The following is a 14,968-nucleotide window of genomic DNA, read 5'->3' as shown; positions in this document are numbered from 1 at the left end:
TAGTGCAGCAGCATTAGTGCTGAGTGCTTGCTTGCATGCTTCTCACTTCCAATTTCTGCCACTGGGTAGCCTTTTGGCGAAAAGGAAGCAGAATGCGTAAGTTTCCCTTGTTAGTACAATTAGCGTCTCCAGTGTTAAGACACCTGACATGCCTCCTCGTGGCCACATATGGATATTGATGCCCTGTGGCACCAGGTTAAATGTCCGGGGTCTTTGGGTCAGCAGAGAGCCCCAGAGGTGCTATGCCATGGTCCACCAGCATGTGAACATGCCCTGACATACGACAATCCTCTTCTCCACTGCCTTGTTGGCCCCTTGGCTGGCATAAGGCTAGAAGAAGGGAAAAACTCTGAAATTAAAACAACCCAAAATAGCTAGATGAAGAGGCGGTAAACAAACTGGATTTTCAGCAGTCCATTGCAACCCCCCCTTCCACCTTTCCCTGATATTGTATTGTCACTTTCATAAGTGCCGCGATTTCCAACCACTTAAGAAAGATTGGAAAGACAAACACACTTGATAAATGGGTACCTCACGAATTGAACAACAATCAAAAGAAATGTCATTATGAAGTGTCATCTTCCCTTCTTTTACGCAACAAGAACGACCTGTTTCTTGACCGGGTCATGACTAGTGATGAAAAGTGAGTTCTTTATGCTCAACTCAGTGGTTAGACACTATCGAACTTCCGCGACACTTCCCAAGGCCGGAGTTTCACCAAAAGAAGGTCATGCTGAATGTTTGGTGGTCTGTGATCGGTCTCATCCATTGCAGCTTATTGAATGCAGGTGAAACTATTACGGTGATTAAATACTGTCAACAAATGGATGAAATGCATCAAAAACTTCGACAACAACACCCAGCATTAGTCAACAGAAAAGGCCCAATTCTCCTCCATGACAATGCTCGATGACACGTTGCTAAAGCGACCCTGCAGAAGTTGAACAAATTAGGATACGAAACTCTGCAGCATCTGCCATACTCTCCAGATCTTTCACCTAACAACTACCACTTTTTCAAGTATCTCAACAACTTTTTGTATGAGAAATGCTTCAAAAATCTAAGCAATATTAAAAACATCTTCAACGACTTCATCGCCACCAGAACACAAGATTTTTACATTACTGGCATAAATACACTTGCTTTGCATTCGCAAAAGGGTGTTGATTTTGATGGTGCTTATTACAATCAATAAATTTTTGTTTGAGCCAAGATATGTTCGTCTAAATTTAAAAATTAAAAACCACAAGAACTTTCTTGTCAATTTGATATATATATATATATATATATATATATATATATATATATATATATATATTAGTGTTGGGTCGATTAATCAGAATCGGGAATCGAAAAAATCAGAAATTTTGGGGGAATCGGTATTGGAATCGGAAAAATTTATGTTTATTTTCCAATGCCAACGATTCTTTTAATTATTTGATTTTCTTTAAAGAAAAATATTCTACCGCTGATAGTAATACGAATATAGTGAATATCTGTTGATTTTAACCTTTTAGTAAAACTAAAATCCATAGATCATCCCTTACAAGTGTATTCTTACGTTTAAGAAAATATCTGCACATTTAACGTGTGTTATTATGGTAATCATGAAAAATAACAACTTTATAGCTAAATATGTAGAAATTTAGAAAGAATCAGAATCGCTAATTGTATCGGAATCGGGAATTTAATACGGAATCAGTAACTGTATCCATATCGGTTAAAATACTGGAATCGTCCCATCCCTAATATATCCCTTATATATATATATATATATATATATATATATATATATATATATATATATATATATATAGTGTAACCCGGACCTTTTTCTCCGGTCTCTACAGCCCTCACATATCCGGATTGCACTGTGCCAGCACCTTCAAATGCAAATCTGGTCGGTTCAATGTTTGAGGACACAGCTCAATGAAGTTACCGGCCATGGTTATGGTGTTTGGCGTGGTTTTAAGTGAGAACCACATCGTGTGGTGATTCCCTGATACAATTAGGTGACCGCTGGCAAACGCTGAACCCTCTGGGCTACTTCGTTTGGTCATATGTTGAGAATATCACCAACATGACCTTCCACAACACCAAAGCTAGCCTGATTGCTATCATCTGCCGAGTATTTGCCGAGTTACTGTAGACGCTTGTAGAAAAGACATGCTCCCAATTCCGGACTCGTATTGAGTCAATGACTGAGGTTATCGGAATTGATTTTTTCAATAAAAGTTTTAAAATAAAGCTGTAGTGTTGTTTTTATAGGGCGAGAATTTTATCGTTTCACCATATATATATATATATATATATATATATATATATATATATATATATATATATATATATATATATATATATATATTATATATGTATATATATATTATATATGTATATATATATTATATATATGTATATATATATATTATATATATGTATATATTATATATATGTGTATATATATTATATATATGTATATATATTATATATGTGTATATATATTATATATATGTGTATATATATTATATATATGTATATATATATTATATATATGCATATATATATATTATATATATGTATATATATATTATATATATGTATATATATATATTATATATGTATATATATATATATTATATATATGTATATTATATATATTATATAATATATGCATATATATAATATATATATATATACATACATATATATGTGTGTGTGTGTGTGTGTGTGTGTGTGTGTGTGTGTGTGTGTGTGTGTGTGTGTGTGTGTATTTAATTATTATAGTAAAAAAATAATTATGACAGCCCCTTTAAGAAATTCGTTTCTTATCGTTGAGCACTTTCAGTTGAATTAAAGTCGGTCAATTTAGCACTTATACATAGATCATCGTATAACTATTAAATCACTGTCTGACTGACATAAATGAACATTTAAAAATTAAAATGTTTAAATTCAAAGTTATTTCACGCGATTAATGGTAGCCGAATTGATACGGTCTCCGCTAATCGAGCCAGAGATGTCTCGTGTTGCGGGGTTCGAATCGTTCAACTGGTGTTAATCGTGACACCCTGCACTGAAGATTCTCAAAATGATGAAACACTAGTGTCTGTAGGTATTTTATTATTATAGTAAAAAAAATAATTATATATATATATATATATATATATATATATATATATATATATATATATATAACAACGACATCCGTTATATAATGTTCAATTGAATTTTTTTTTTAATTCTTAATTCTGCAATATTTTAAGTTATAAATTTATTATATGTTTTACTAGAATATCTTGTCCTTTTCTTTTCCAATTTTAACAACTAGTTCTTTTACATTTCTAAGTTTAATCCTAACCATATTACATTTCATTCTCGCATCTTTCTACGTAATATATATATATATATATATATATATGTATATATATACATATATGTGTGTGTGTGTGTGTGTGTGTGTGTGTGTGTGTGTGTGTGTGCGTGTGTGTGTGTATTACATGTATGCATATATATATTTATATATGATTGTATATATGTTTGTATATAGATATATATGTGTATATCTATGTATATATACGAATATATATATGTATATAGATATGTATATTTTATGTATCTGTATGTATATACATGCATGTATATATATATATATATATATATATATATATATATATATATATATATGCATATACGTACGTATATATATGTATACATGTGTGTATATATATATTTGTATATGTATATGTATGTATTATGTATATATGTGTGTGTTGATGTGTGTGTGTGTTGATGTGTATGTGTGCGTTTTTATTATTATTCAATTGACATTATCATTATTTTGATCATCCATCAATACCTTCAGTTTAATGGAAATACAGCAAACTCAGCTCTCATTCTTAAAGATAATTAATGTGGCTGGTTCATCATCCAAATGTAGTGATGATGTGCGTTTGGGTTTCCAGTTTTTCCTTGAAACCGAAGGTACTGACTAATAATCAAAATAATGTATTATGTCCGTTGAATAAAAATATTATATTGTCTTCCACAAATAATTCGACACTGCTGTTATTTCTCTCATAACACCGTTTATTAGGTGCTATATTTTATGTTATTAATTTCTTTTCTATTATGTAGGTTTCTTGCACGGACGATTATGACATCAGAAAATTGAAGGAAGAGAAGTTCGTTTTGATCGTCACAAGCACATTCGGAGAGGGTGATGCCCCAAGCAATGCAAAGGTAATTCCTATGTTATCTACTAAAAAGACCAAATAAGGACAGTTCCGTAGTTATTTAAATTGATTTTCAAGCAGCATAAAAGATGAACCATCATTTTTTTTTTTTTTTTTTTTTTTTTTGCTTTTAATGTATTTAGAACTAGCAGGACCCGTATCTCGGCGTTGCCCGAGGAGATGTAAAAGAAAAAGATATCAAATATTCTTTTTTGAATTGCTAAGTACCTATGTATCAACGTTCCTTGCTGGAAATATGACATAAAGCCAAAACAGATTTGGTAAGAGAATTCTCTCGTCAAAAAAGATTTTAATTATGATGCGTGAGTCACGTAAAATAGTAACTGTGAATAAACTGCTAAAAAAAAAAATAACACGGACAGAAATGTTATGTATTAAATAATTGAAAATGAAACAAAATGTAAGGTTTTCTTAGGTATTTATTAATGTTCCAAAATAAATAAAAGTTAGCGCTGGAGTTATTTTACTGAAAACAAATGAAAATATGATTATATGGCGCCAACAAACGTATGTATTCGTGAAAGAAATCTATTCTTGCCAGTAAAATCGTTTTGTAGTTTAAGTAACCCTAACAGGATTCTTATAAAATTTAAAACTGACTTTTAATTATCAATAATGAATATTCGTAATTGTACATATTTACTATGCCTCCCCACGGGACAGAGTTAAACACCAGGGTCGTTTTTTTAACGCGGAGAAAAGGTACAAAAATAAAAATTGTCTCAGTCGTGAAGGATTTCTCCTCCACCGAAAGAGAACAAGAAATAGAAGTGCAGCATCTGAAGAACAGATACTAACCTTTGATCTTGGCCCGAAAGCCAAGATGAAGTAAAGAAAAATGTAATACGTACAGAAGTAAAAATTTAGGTGACCAAAATACGATGTTTTTAAAATATTAAACGGTATTACAATTATCATTAATGATGGAGTACTGTTGTCAGATCTGGGCAAGAGTTGCTAAAAAGAACTTTTCCTGCCTTGACAGAGTTCAAAATAGACTTCATAGCTTAGTGATGGGGAGGTGCCCTTTTCTCTTCCCTACAACCTCTTTCCCAAAGAAGAGACGTTACGAGTCTGTCTCTGCTTTATCATTATTTTCATGGCAAGTGCTCGTCTGAGTTTCAATCTATAGTTCCCCCTCGTCAAACACTCGTCTAGCCAAAACCACTATCAATAATTTCCCACACTCTTTATCTGTACCTAACCTAAATATAGATTCCATGAACAAAGTTTCCCTCTTAGAACTGCACGCCTGTGGAACTCTCTTCCGTTTGCCTGCTTTCCAGCTGACTACAACTTGTAGGTCTTCAAGTTTAACATAAACAAATTCTTGATGAACCGTCCTCCTAAGTAATCCAATTTACAAAATTCCCACTATTTATGATTACTATGCTATAATCCCATTGACTGATATATACCCATTAACCCTTATCCTCGAGTGGCTTCCGGGCCTTGATAAGTGGTGACTCCTTTGTAAAAAGAAAATAAAATGTTTAGATAATTATAATCTAATGGTAATCTGTTATTATATAGTAGAAGTAGTAGAAGTTTTTTGAGAATGTATTCTGGAATAGTAGATCTGAAGTGCATATAAATATAAAGTGACATAAGTGGATTTTATTTTTGATTTCATCATCAGTTTCTTCCAGCTGGGAATCGAGCTCCTATTTAGTGGTCCATTAATTTTTCTCGGTGCTGCATTGTACTGTCTGTTTGGGATATATTCTTGCTGATATTAATCTCTCATTATGTTCAGTAGATATTTCTGTCTTTTAACAGAGTTGAATAGCCTTCTTCAAGCTTTGGCGATCTTGGGATCTGTGTCACATTTGTGATTGGCTTTGAGCTTTATCTGTTCATCATGAGGGCTTTTCAGATTATGTAACTATTGTGAAGCGTACGCTACCAGCTTTGACACTGGAGACGAGTTCAACTGAATGCATCTATTAAGTATTTATTTGTGCATCATTTTCAATGGCCCCAGTCTATCCATGGTTATTACTACTTTTTGCAGGAAAATGTTCGGTACCCATGCTTTCACCGTTTTGCTTCTCAACATGGCGCCCATTAAAGAAAGGACTGAATCTGCTGACATTTCGGTCTGCTTTTACTTTCCATATTTTTCCTTGATGTGAACTGTTGCTTCTCTGATCGTACATTCTAATCTATCTGCAAAATCAGTTCGTCTTTCAACCTCCTTACACCGTAGGTCCCATGCAAGGCTCAAGTGTTGAAATTTGACATGTGGTTACCATATGAAGATAACAGGTCTTCAATTGTCATGTAAAGAATCCTCCATCTGTTGAAAAATTCCCTCATTTAACAACTGTTTTGCCACTTTCAGGAATTCTTCCTTAAATTTTGGGTAAACCTCTCACTCCAGTCTCACATGAATGGCATATGCTTTATTCAAATTTGTAATGAATTTATTCATGTCAGCATCTGGCTGGAATGAGCGAATTCCCCACTCAGAATGACGTAGAGATTGTTGCTTTAAGGGCAAGGCATAGTCCATTAAAGTTTTCGCTTGTGGTATTGATGAAGTTGCCGATCTCATGGCTATTAGCTTATTGCTTAATTCTCGGTCAGTTCCATCATTATGGCTTCTGCCCTTGTAACGGCTATTGTTTGAGCCTGAACATTGTGACTTCTTGGTTCATAATATGACTCAGTAACTGTCCTTTTGTAAGTCCAGAGTAATCCATTACTAACACAATTTAATTTGCACAGTTTTCTTTTTTTTAGGGAGGGGGTAATGAAGTCCCTTATTTTTTTGCATATCAAAACTGTTTTATGTTCGCTTGTCTTGTATTTTTTGTTGTATAAAGTATCATTTCCTTTTTCTATTCCTGTGTTTTGTATTTATGTGTTGCTGCCACATGCCTTGGTAGATAATATAAAGTTTTTATTTACTTATATGCATCAGTTCAGTTTGTTCGCGTCTCTTTCGTGAAGAGACTATATTTTCTGACACTATTAACACTTATGTTTCCTTTCGGTCAGGGATGCTCGTAAATAAGGTTTGTGTCAACAACAAATGTACGGCAAATATTAGATACGGGCAAAAATGCCGGAAAAAAATAGGGGAACATAGTTTTGAAAGCTGATTTATCATGAATTATTATGGTGGTTAGTATTTTGTTTTTGGTTTTGGTTTTTCTTTGGATTTTTTGTTAGTTTTTCGTATCCTTTTTTTCTTTTTTTACAAAGGAGTTACCACTTATCAAGGCCCGAAGGCCACTAGAAGATAAGGATTAATAGGTGTAAAATAGTCATCAGGACAACAGCATAGTAATGGGTAGTAATGGGAATTTGGTATACTTTGATTATTTACGTTCAGCAAGAACTTGTTTACATTAGACTTGAAGACAACCATATTGTAGTCAGCTGAAAAGTAGGCCAGCAGAACACTTTCACAGGTGAGCAGTTCTAGGAAAAAGTCTTTGTTCATGAAATCCATGTTTAAATTTAGGCACAGATTGAGAGTGGGAGAAAATTGTTGATAGTGGTTTTGGCTAGACAAGGATTTTTTGTGAAAGTTTGGTAAGAGGGAGGGGAACATAGATTAGAGCTCAGATGAGCACCTGCCATGAAAATAACAATAGAGCAGAGATAGGCTAGCAACGTCTCTTCTGTAGGAAAGAGGTTACAGGAAAGAGAAAAGACATAACCTACCAGGTTATGCCGATTTTGAACTCCGAATAGTCAGGATGTACTTGGTTCTTATACAAGTAGAGGATTGCATTGGCAGTGAGATATTTACTGGAGCGGTAAAATGATCCAACCATGTTTCCAGTGACCGTGACAATGACTTTTATGCATGTGCTCCATTTCAGATCATAAGTGATGCATTAAAAATTAACCAGCCACCTATTTTATCATTTGCAAGAGAGAGAATCAGAGAGATCTTGGTCATTTCCGGCCCTAGAACTGTTGCCATAGATGGTCGTGATGTCTATGAATGATTTAAGAATGTGATTTGGGAAATCATTGATGTAGATCAGGAAGAGAGTTAGGCCCAGGATGGAACTCTGGGGGGACGCCAGTGTTGATACTGTGAGCTTCTGATTTCTACTCTTATAAACCTATCAAAAAGAAAGGATTTAATAATTGAGAAAATATTTCCAGCTATTCCATAGCTGAAGATCTTGTGAAGTAGACCTTTATGCCATACTTTGTCAAAAGCCTTTGATATGTCAAGAACAATTGCCCTAGAAATGAAGTCTCTGTCAAGAGATTTGCTAATACTGTGAGATATTACTGTTAGCACATGAGCTGTAGATTTAGCAGAATAGAAACCATATTACATGTCATTGAACAGATTATTTTTGCTGAGGTGGTTGACCACTTCTCTGTTTATCACCGATTCCAGCAACTTACTCGTGATGCACAGGAGACTGATTGGCCTGTACTGAGAGGGAGATAACCGATTGCTTGAATTCTTAAATACAGGGCACACTGATAAGGTTTTCCAAAGTGTTGGGAAGCATTTCGCCTTAAGACAACGTTTAAACAGTGTTGTAAGTATGGGAGCTAGTTCTGATTGAAGCTTTTTGAGCACTATAATTGGAATGCCATCAGGGTCAGTTGCTTTACTGGAATCAAGGTTTTTGATTAGCTTAGCAACATCACGCACAGATATGTGTATGTCGCGTGTTTTCAGACACAAGAGGAAATATGGGGAGATATGCGGCCCTATTTTCAAAGGGTAGATTTTGCTGCAAAGTTTTTCCCTTTGTCTGATGCTGACGAGATTACTTCTGGTCCATTGATGATGGTTGGAATAGAGGACATACCTTTGTTCAGGACCCTGTTTGTTATTCGCCAAACTTGTAGGAATCAAGCTGCTGCTCAGCTGTTTTGAACTTGGCAGACTGAGCATACAACACTTTCATTTTATTTATTACTCTTTTACAGTGGTTGCTGGCAGTCCTAAAGGCGATATTAGTCTCAGTACATCTATTTTGTTGGAAGCAATGGAAAAAGTAGGTTGTGCACAATGGCAGCAGTACGTTCTGGAGAGGGTGTTAGGCTTTTATTGGAATTTCTTAGAGAGTATAAAGCGGTTTATACCGACAGTTAACCATTCAGTTAGGTTTGTTACTATAGAGGACATGTTCATTTTAAACATGAAACACGGAGGTATATCCTTTTGAATGAAAAATGGGGTTTTAAAATTAGGAAAAGCGTCTTCCTTTCTTTGTTATTGCTGTTTTATTAAACTTTGAACATACTTTGTGTAAGTTTCTCCCCAGGGAAGTTAAAATACTTTATTGCTAGTATACGTGGAGGGGTTGAGCTTATGAAGGAAATGGTGATTTCCTCATTGGAGGGCTTCAATCTATGCAATTCCTTTTCAGCGAAGAGATGAACTCATAATTAATTAATTGCCCTTCTCACAATTAGCCATCAAAATTTCTTGTTTTGTTGGCAAGGATCTTTTTTCTTTTCTTTTTTTTTTTTTTTGACTCTGAACTATTTCTTTATTTTTTTGACTCTGAACTATTTTTTTTTTTTGACTCTGAACTATTTCTTTATTTTTTTGACTCTGAACTATTTTTTTTTTTTTTGACTCTGAACTATTTCTTTATTTTTTTGACTCTGAACTATTTTTTTTTTTGACTCTGAACTATTTCTTTATTTTTTTGACTCTGAACTATTTTTTTTTTTTGACTCTGAACTATTTCTTTATTTTTTTGACTCTGAACTATTTTTTTTTTTTTTTTACTCTGAACTATTTCTTTATTTTTTTGACTCTGAACTATTTTTTTTTTTTTGACTCTGAACTATTTCTTTATTTTTTTGACTCTGAACTATTTTTTTTTTTTTTTTGACTCTGAACTATTTCTTTATTTTTTTGACTCTGAACTATTTTTTTTTTTGACTCTGAACTATTTCTTTATTTTTTTGACTCTGAACTATTTTTTTTTTTTTTTACTCTGAACTATTTCTTTATTTTTTTGACTCTGAACTATTTTTTTTTTTTTTGACTCTGAACTATTTCTTTATTTTTTTGACTCTGAACTATTTTTTTTTTTTTTTTGACTCTGAACTATTTTCCTACTCACCTCGTTCCCAACTGCCTACTTTTTTTTACTCACTGATTCTGAGGGTCAATTTTCTTGTGATTTGATTGACCCACCAATAAAAATGAGAGGCTGACTCATGAGATGTCCTACACCCCATGTCAGGGAATTCTTGCCCTTTAATTTAGACTGACTGTTTTGGCTTAAAATAGAGGAACATGCGCCAGCAAGTTTCCTCTTATAATTTTTGCATTTGTAGGACAGAATAGATGAATATAACGGTATAATCGACAAAAAAAACAATCAATTTTTTTTTCAACATTTTTCAACAACCTCTTTTTTTTTAAACTTTACAGTGAAGGGGTGGAATCTTGTTGACTGATGGGTTGATCAGGGGTATTTGCACAGAGGAGCATCAGTGTAGAACATTCGTCAAAGCACATCCCGTTAAAGTATTTGTAAATAAGGGATGATGGGACAGAGACTGTGGTGTGTTAGATAGTGTGGGGCATATTAAATTAAATTCTCGTTTTTGTACCCTGTCCAAAAAGGAAAGACTATTAGCTAATGCACCAACCCAGATGTGACGACAATACTCTATGCATGGGTAAATAGTGGCTTTGTAGAGATATAGAATACTCGAAGATGTGAGAAGTTTTCTAGCTCGGTAGAGGGAGCCCATCTTCCTTGCAGCAGCTTTGGCAATATCTTCTGTGTATTTGTTCCAATTCTGTTAACCGTGAATGTTATGCCAAGTAGTTTGAATGATGAGCAATCAGGTTGGGTTTTTTATGGCAATCGATGAAATGAAAATTTGTATTTTTAATTGTTGAAGGAAAGGAGCTTTCATGCCAATATGAGCAAGTCGGACAGATGCATCTGTGCATTTTTATTTAACCGTTTTATTCAAACCCATTTTTTTTAATTCCTATTTTTCTCATCCTTTTAGAAACTGAAGAAAACCATTTGGGAACTCAGCCGAAAAGTAACTGAACAGTAAGTAAAATTTCCTTGACCTCATCATCTGAATCTTGTCAATATAGTTTACAGGGCTTTACATTGCGAGTGAAACAGTCGCATTTGCGAGTGATCTTTCAAAGTGGCAACTAGAAATAAAAACACATCTTTTAGCGATTGTATTTCTTTCACTGACAATCTTCTAAAGCTCACTATTGAGTGAAAAATATCTTTTCAACTTTTTTTTTTATGTATATATAAAACGGACAAAGTTAAATTATTTAAACAATAAAAGTTTAATAGAACAATATACATTTTTTTTTTACGAAGGCTGTTTAAAAATTATCTGAAAAAATGAGAATGTTTATACCTTCAAGTATAAACATAAAATTTGTTGTATATTTAGCATTGTACTTGTTAAAAAAAACACAGAAAAATCTTTATGATGTGCATAATACTCGTCACCGAACTAACATGTCATATTCTAAAAATCATATGAGTTTGGCTAGTAACTTTTCTATTTGGCTAGTAAACGAAAATATTTAGTTGTCAAAGGTCAACTAAAGATAAGTTTTTCGTAGAGGCCTGAATTATTAATTAAATATGGAGCAGTCATAAATACTGACATTTCTTTCCTCTCACGAAGAGCAGTTCTGGTGGAATAACTCAGCAGAAACAAAGGAATAACTTTTTTATTTGTTATTTGTAAATCCTCAAATATTCATATATTATTTAATTGGAATTCATTATTGAGATGAGTATTATTTATTAATTTTTATTTATTGCGGACTATTTTCCTCATGTTTTCTTAGTTGTTGTTTCACAATGTTTCGGCCAACTATTCCTCTGGTCTTCGTCAGGTGGTAACCGCAATGGGATAGGAACTCTGAATCTCCTAACTGCATTCTCGGCAATTACTGCCATCCATAGTTGTTGTCGTCTCACCAAAAGCCAGCCAGAGGTTTACTTGGTCAAAACGTGGTGAGACGACAACATCTGTGTAAGGCAGTAATTGTTGAGATTCGGAGTTCCTATCCCGTCACGGTTACCACCTGACGAAGGCCAGAGGATTAGTTGGCCGAAACGTCGTGAAACAAAATCAAGAAAAGATGAAGTTAATAGTCCGCATTAAATAAAAATTAAAATCCTCAAAGATTTGTTTACATTTCGCAGTTGAAACAAATTATTTAGAATAGGATAGCAACAAAGTAAATGTTAACAGTAACTTTTTAACCCTGTATAAAAGTGTATTTTTATACAATCATAATCCATCTCGTGTCTCAGAGCCAGTTCTTTTTCTTAGGCATTTTGAACCGTTAGTTAGGATTAGGGTTGTGTGAGGTGGGAGTGATTCTATAAAATTACCTAAATTCAAACTTTTTACAATAAATCTAATAATTATACTTTGTTAAATTATGAATTATGTATTATTGAATAAATAAATAAATCTCACCCTCTCTGTCTTAATTCATCTATCCCAACCCTTCCTCAATTTCTTGAATCTTGATGACTGTTAACGAACGCATCAAAACGATGGTTGAGATATTTGATGACTCGGAAGTCATTGGTGACTTAATAAACGAGTTGTGCATCTCCTGACTACACTTCCAGATTCTTACAACATATTGGTGATAGCACTCAAAGCTAATCAAGAGATTCTTAAGTGAGCGACTATTACGGGAAGAATACAGAATTAAAGAAAGGGGAAGATAATAATGCCGAATTGAAAGCCATGACATCAAGACACCATGCCAGTAGAAAAGGACTCAAATGTTATCACTGTGAAAAAACAAAAAAAAAACGGACACATGAAACGTGACTGTCGACTGCTTGGTGAAAATACTAAAGAAAATTTCAAGCGGAATTATCTGAAATAGAAAAGTTTATATTGTAAAGAAAATGCAGGATGAGTAAATTGTATATTTTTTTATTTAATTATTTGGACTATTATCCTTATCTTGTAGTTGTTTTTCACGACGTTCTGGCCAATCATTCCTCTAGGATAGAAATGTCGAATATGCCAACTACATCCACAGCAATTAGAGGATTAGTTGACCAAACCGTGATGAGATGACAGTAGCTATTGAAAACAGTAATTGCTTTGGATGTAGTTGGAGGATTTAACATTCCTATCCCGTCGACATTAATCACCTGATGAAAGCCAGAGGAATAATTGGCCGAAACGTCGCGAAAACAACAACTAGAAGCTGTGGATAATAGTCCAAATAATTAAATAAAAAAATATACAAATTACTCATCTCCACACTCTGATGAGTCGTGGACGACGAAACACGTGTCAGTGGATAATTATATTTTAAAAATAATATATATGTCGCTCCCCATTAAAAGGTGTACCAGATTGGTCAATGGGAAAATTATTCCCAACAAGCATTTAGGTAAAAATGCACTTTCGTATAAATACTTGAATTCATTCAAGAAAGTATCGCTAACAAAAACAAATAAAAACATCTATATCTATCTATGTATCTATCTAATATATATATATATATATATATATATATATATATATATATATATATATATATATTAAAGTCAACTAGTTATAAACAACTACAGATTTCTACCCTCTTTTAGTTGACCGTAGAGCATTTGCTTTGGAAGGCAGTTGTTAGGCATGCGCATAACATGGCTCATCCATCGCAGATGACGAAGGCCAGAGGAATAATTGGCCGAAACGTCGTAAAAACAACAACTAGATGATGAGCATAATTGTCCAAATAATTAAATATAAATGAATTACAAATGTTGTCGGACTTTTCTCACATAATGCGTTGTCTAAGAATACAATTACAGACTGGATTGTGGATTTTGGTGCTACATATCACATGAAGAAATTTATTAATTTCCGGAAATTGGATGAGGCAGAAAAAATAACCCTTGATGATGGATTTCTATTTGAAGCATTAGGAGTAGGAACAATAGAATTAAATGTAAGTGTACCAAAAGGGAAATACCAAAAATTAAAGTTGTATTAGACTCAGTACGTTCCCAAATTATGTTGTAACTTATTAAGTGTATCGAGAGCTACTAAATCTGAGAAGACCTGCATATTTACCGAGACAGGTTGTAAAATTCTGGACAAACAGAAAATAGTAGCTACAGGTTCGAAAGTTGAGAACTATTTAAACTGCAATAAAATAAAGGAAGCAGCCCATGCAGTAATTATTTGCTCATGCAATAACACAAAAGAGGATATCAACTTCTGTGGAGCATGTCTGGGTGGAAAACATCGTTCCTCATTTCAAAAACTGATGGAAACCAAAACACTCAATGTCTCGGAATTGTGAAAGTGATTTTCGAAATGTGAAAACCAAAATAAAACTTGCACGTGAAAAACAAGTTTTTACTGATTTATCAGCTCAACCCAAAATGGGAAGTCAATATCTATGACTGGTTGAGAACATCGCCAATATATTAAAAAGAAAGCAAAAAGAGAATGTGTAAACAAAGAACGAATTGATCGGCAAAAAATCTCTCTCAGATGAATGGAGGAGGGAATGGGATACTTAAAAACTTCCATAAAATTTGGAAGAAGGTTCATCAGGAAAATGTCAAGAACTAAATTGTCGACCCACTGATCGAGTTGGTAATGGTCGCTTTGACGAAGATGAAAAAGATGACTGTCAAAGAAGCGATACCCCCGATCCAAAAGGAATAGAAAACTAAAGCAAATCAAAGTTGGAGAAAAGACAAAGAAGGCCAACGACTCTC

The 14,968-nt window shown here is 33.6% G+C and overlaps 1 protein-coding gene across 2 annotated transcripts in view; it reads left to right on the top strand.

Moving 5' to 3' along the window:
* LOC145255695 (nitric oxide synthase, inducible-like) overlaps positions 1–14,968 on the top strand; it is a 203,244-nt gene that overhangs the window by 100,044 nt on the left and 88,232 nt on the right. For both annotated transcript variants that reach the window (XM_080114269.1, XM_080114268.1), the window contains exons 13-14: positions 4,135–4,239; positions 11,229–11,275. In XM_080114269.1, the coding sequence (XP_079970395.1) occupies positions 4,135–4,239; positions 11,229–11,275 (152 nt within the window). The remainder of the gene's footprint in view (positions 1–4,134; positions 4,240–11,228; positions 11,276–14,968) is intronic.

This window comes from Euprymna scolopes, chromosome 31 (assembly GCF_053919585.1).
Source record: "Euprymna scolopes isolate OS-2025 chromosome 31, ASM5391958v1, whole genome shotgun sequence".
Lineage (NCBI taxonomy): Eukaryota > Metazoa > Mollusca > Cephalopoda > Sepiida > Sepiolidae > Euprymna > Euprymna scolopes.
The sequence above is the reverse complement of the archived record's forward strand: the minus strand, read 5'-3'. Positions and strand labels throughout refer to the sequence as shown.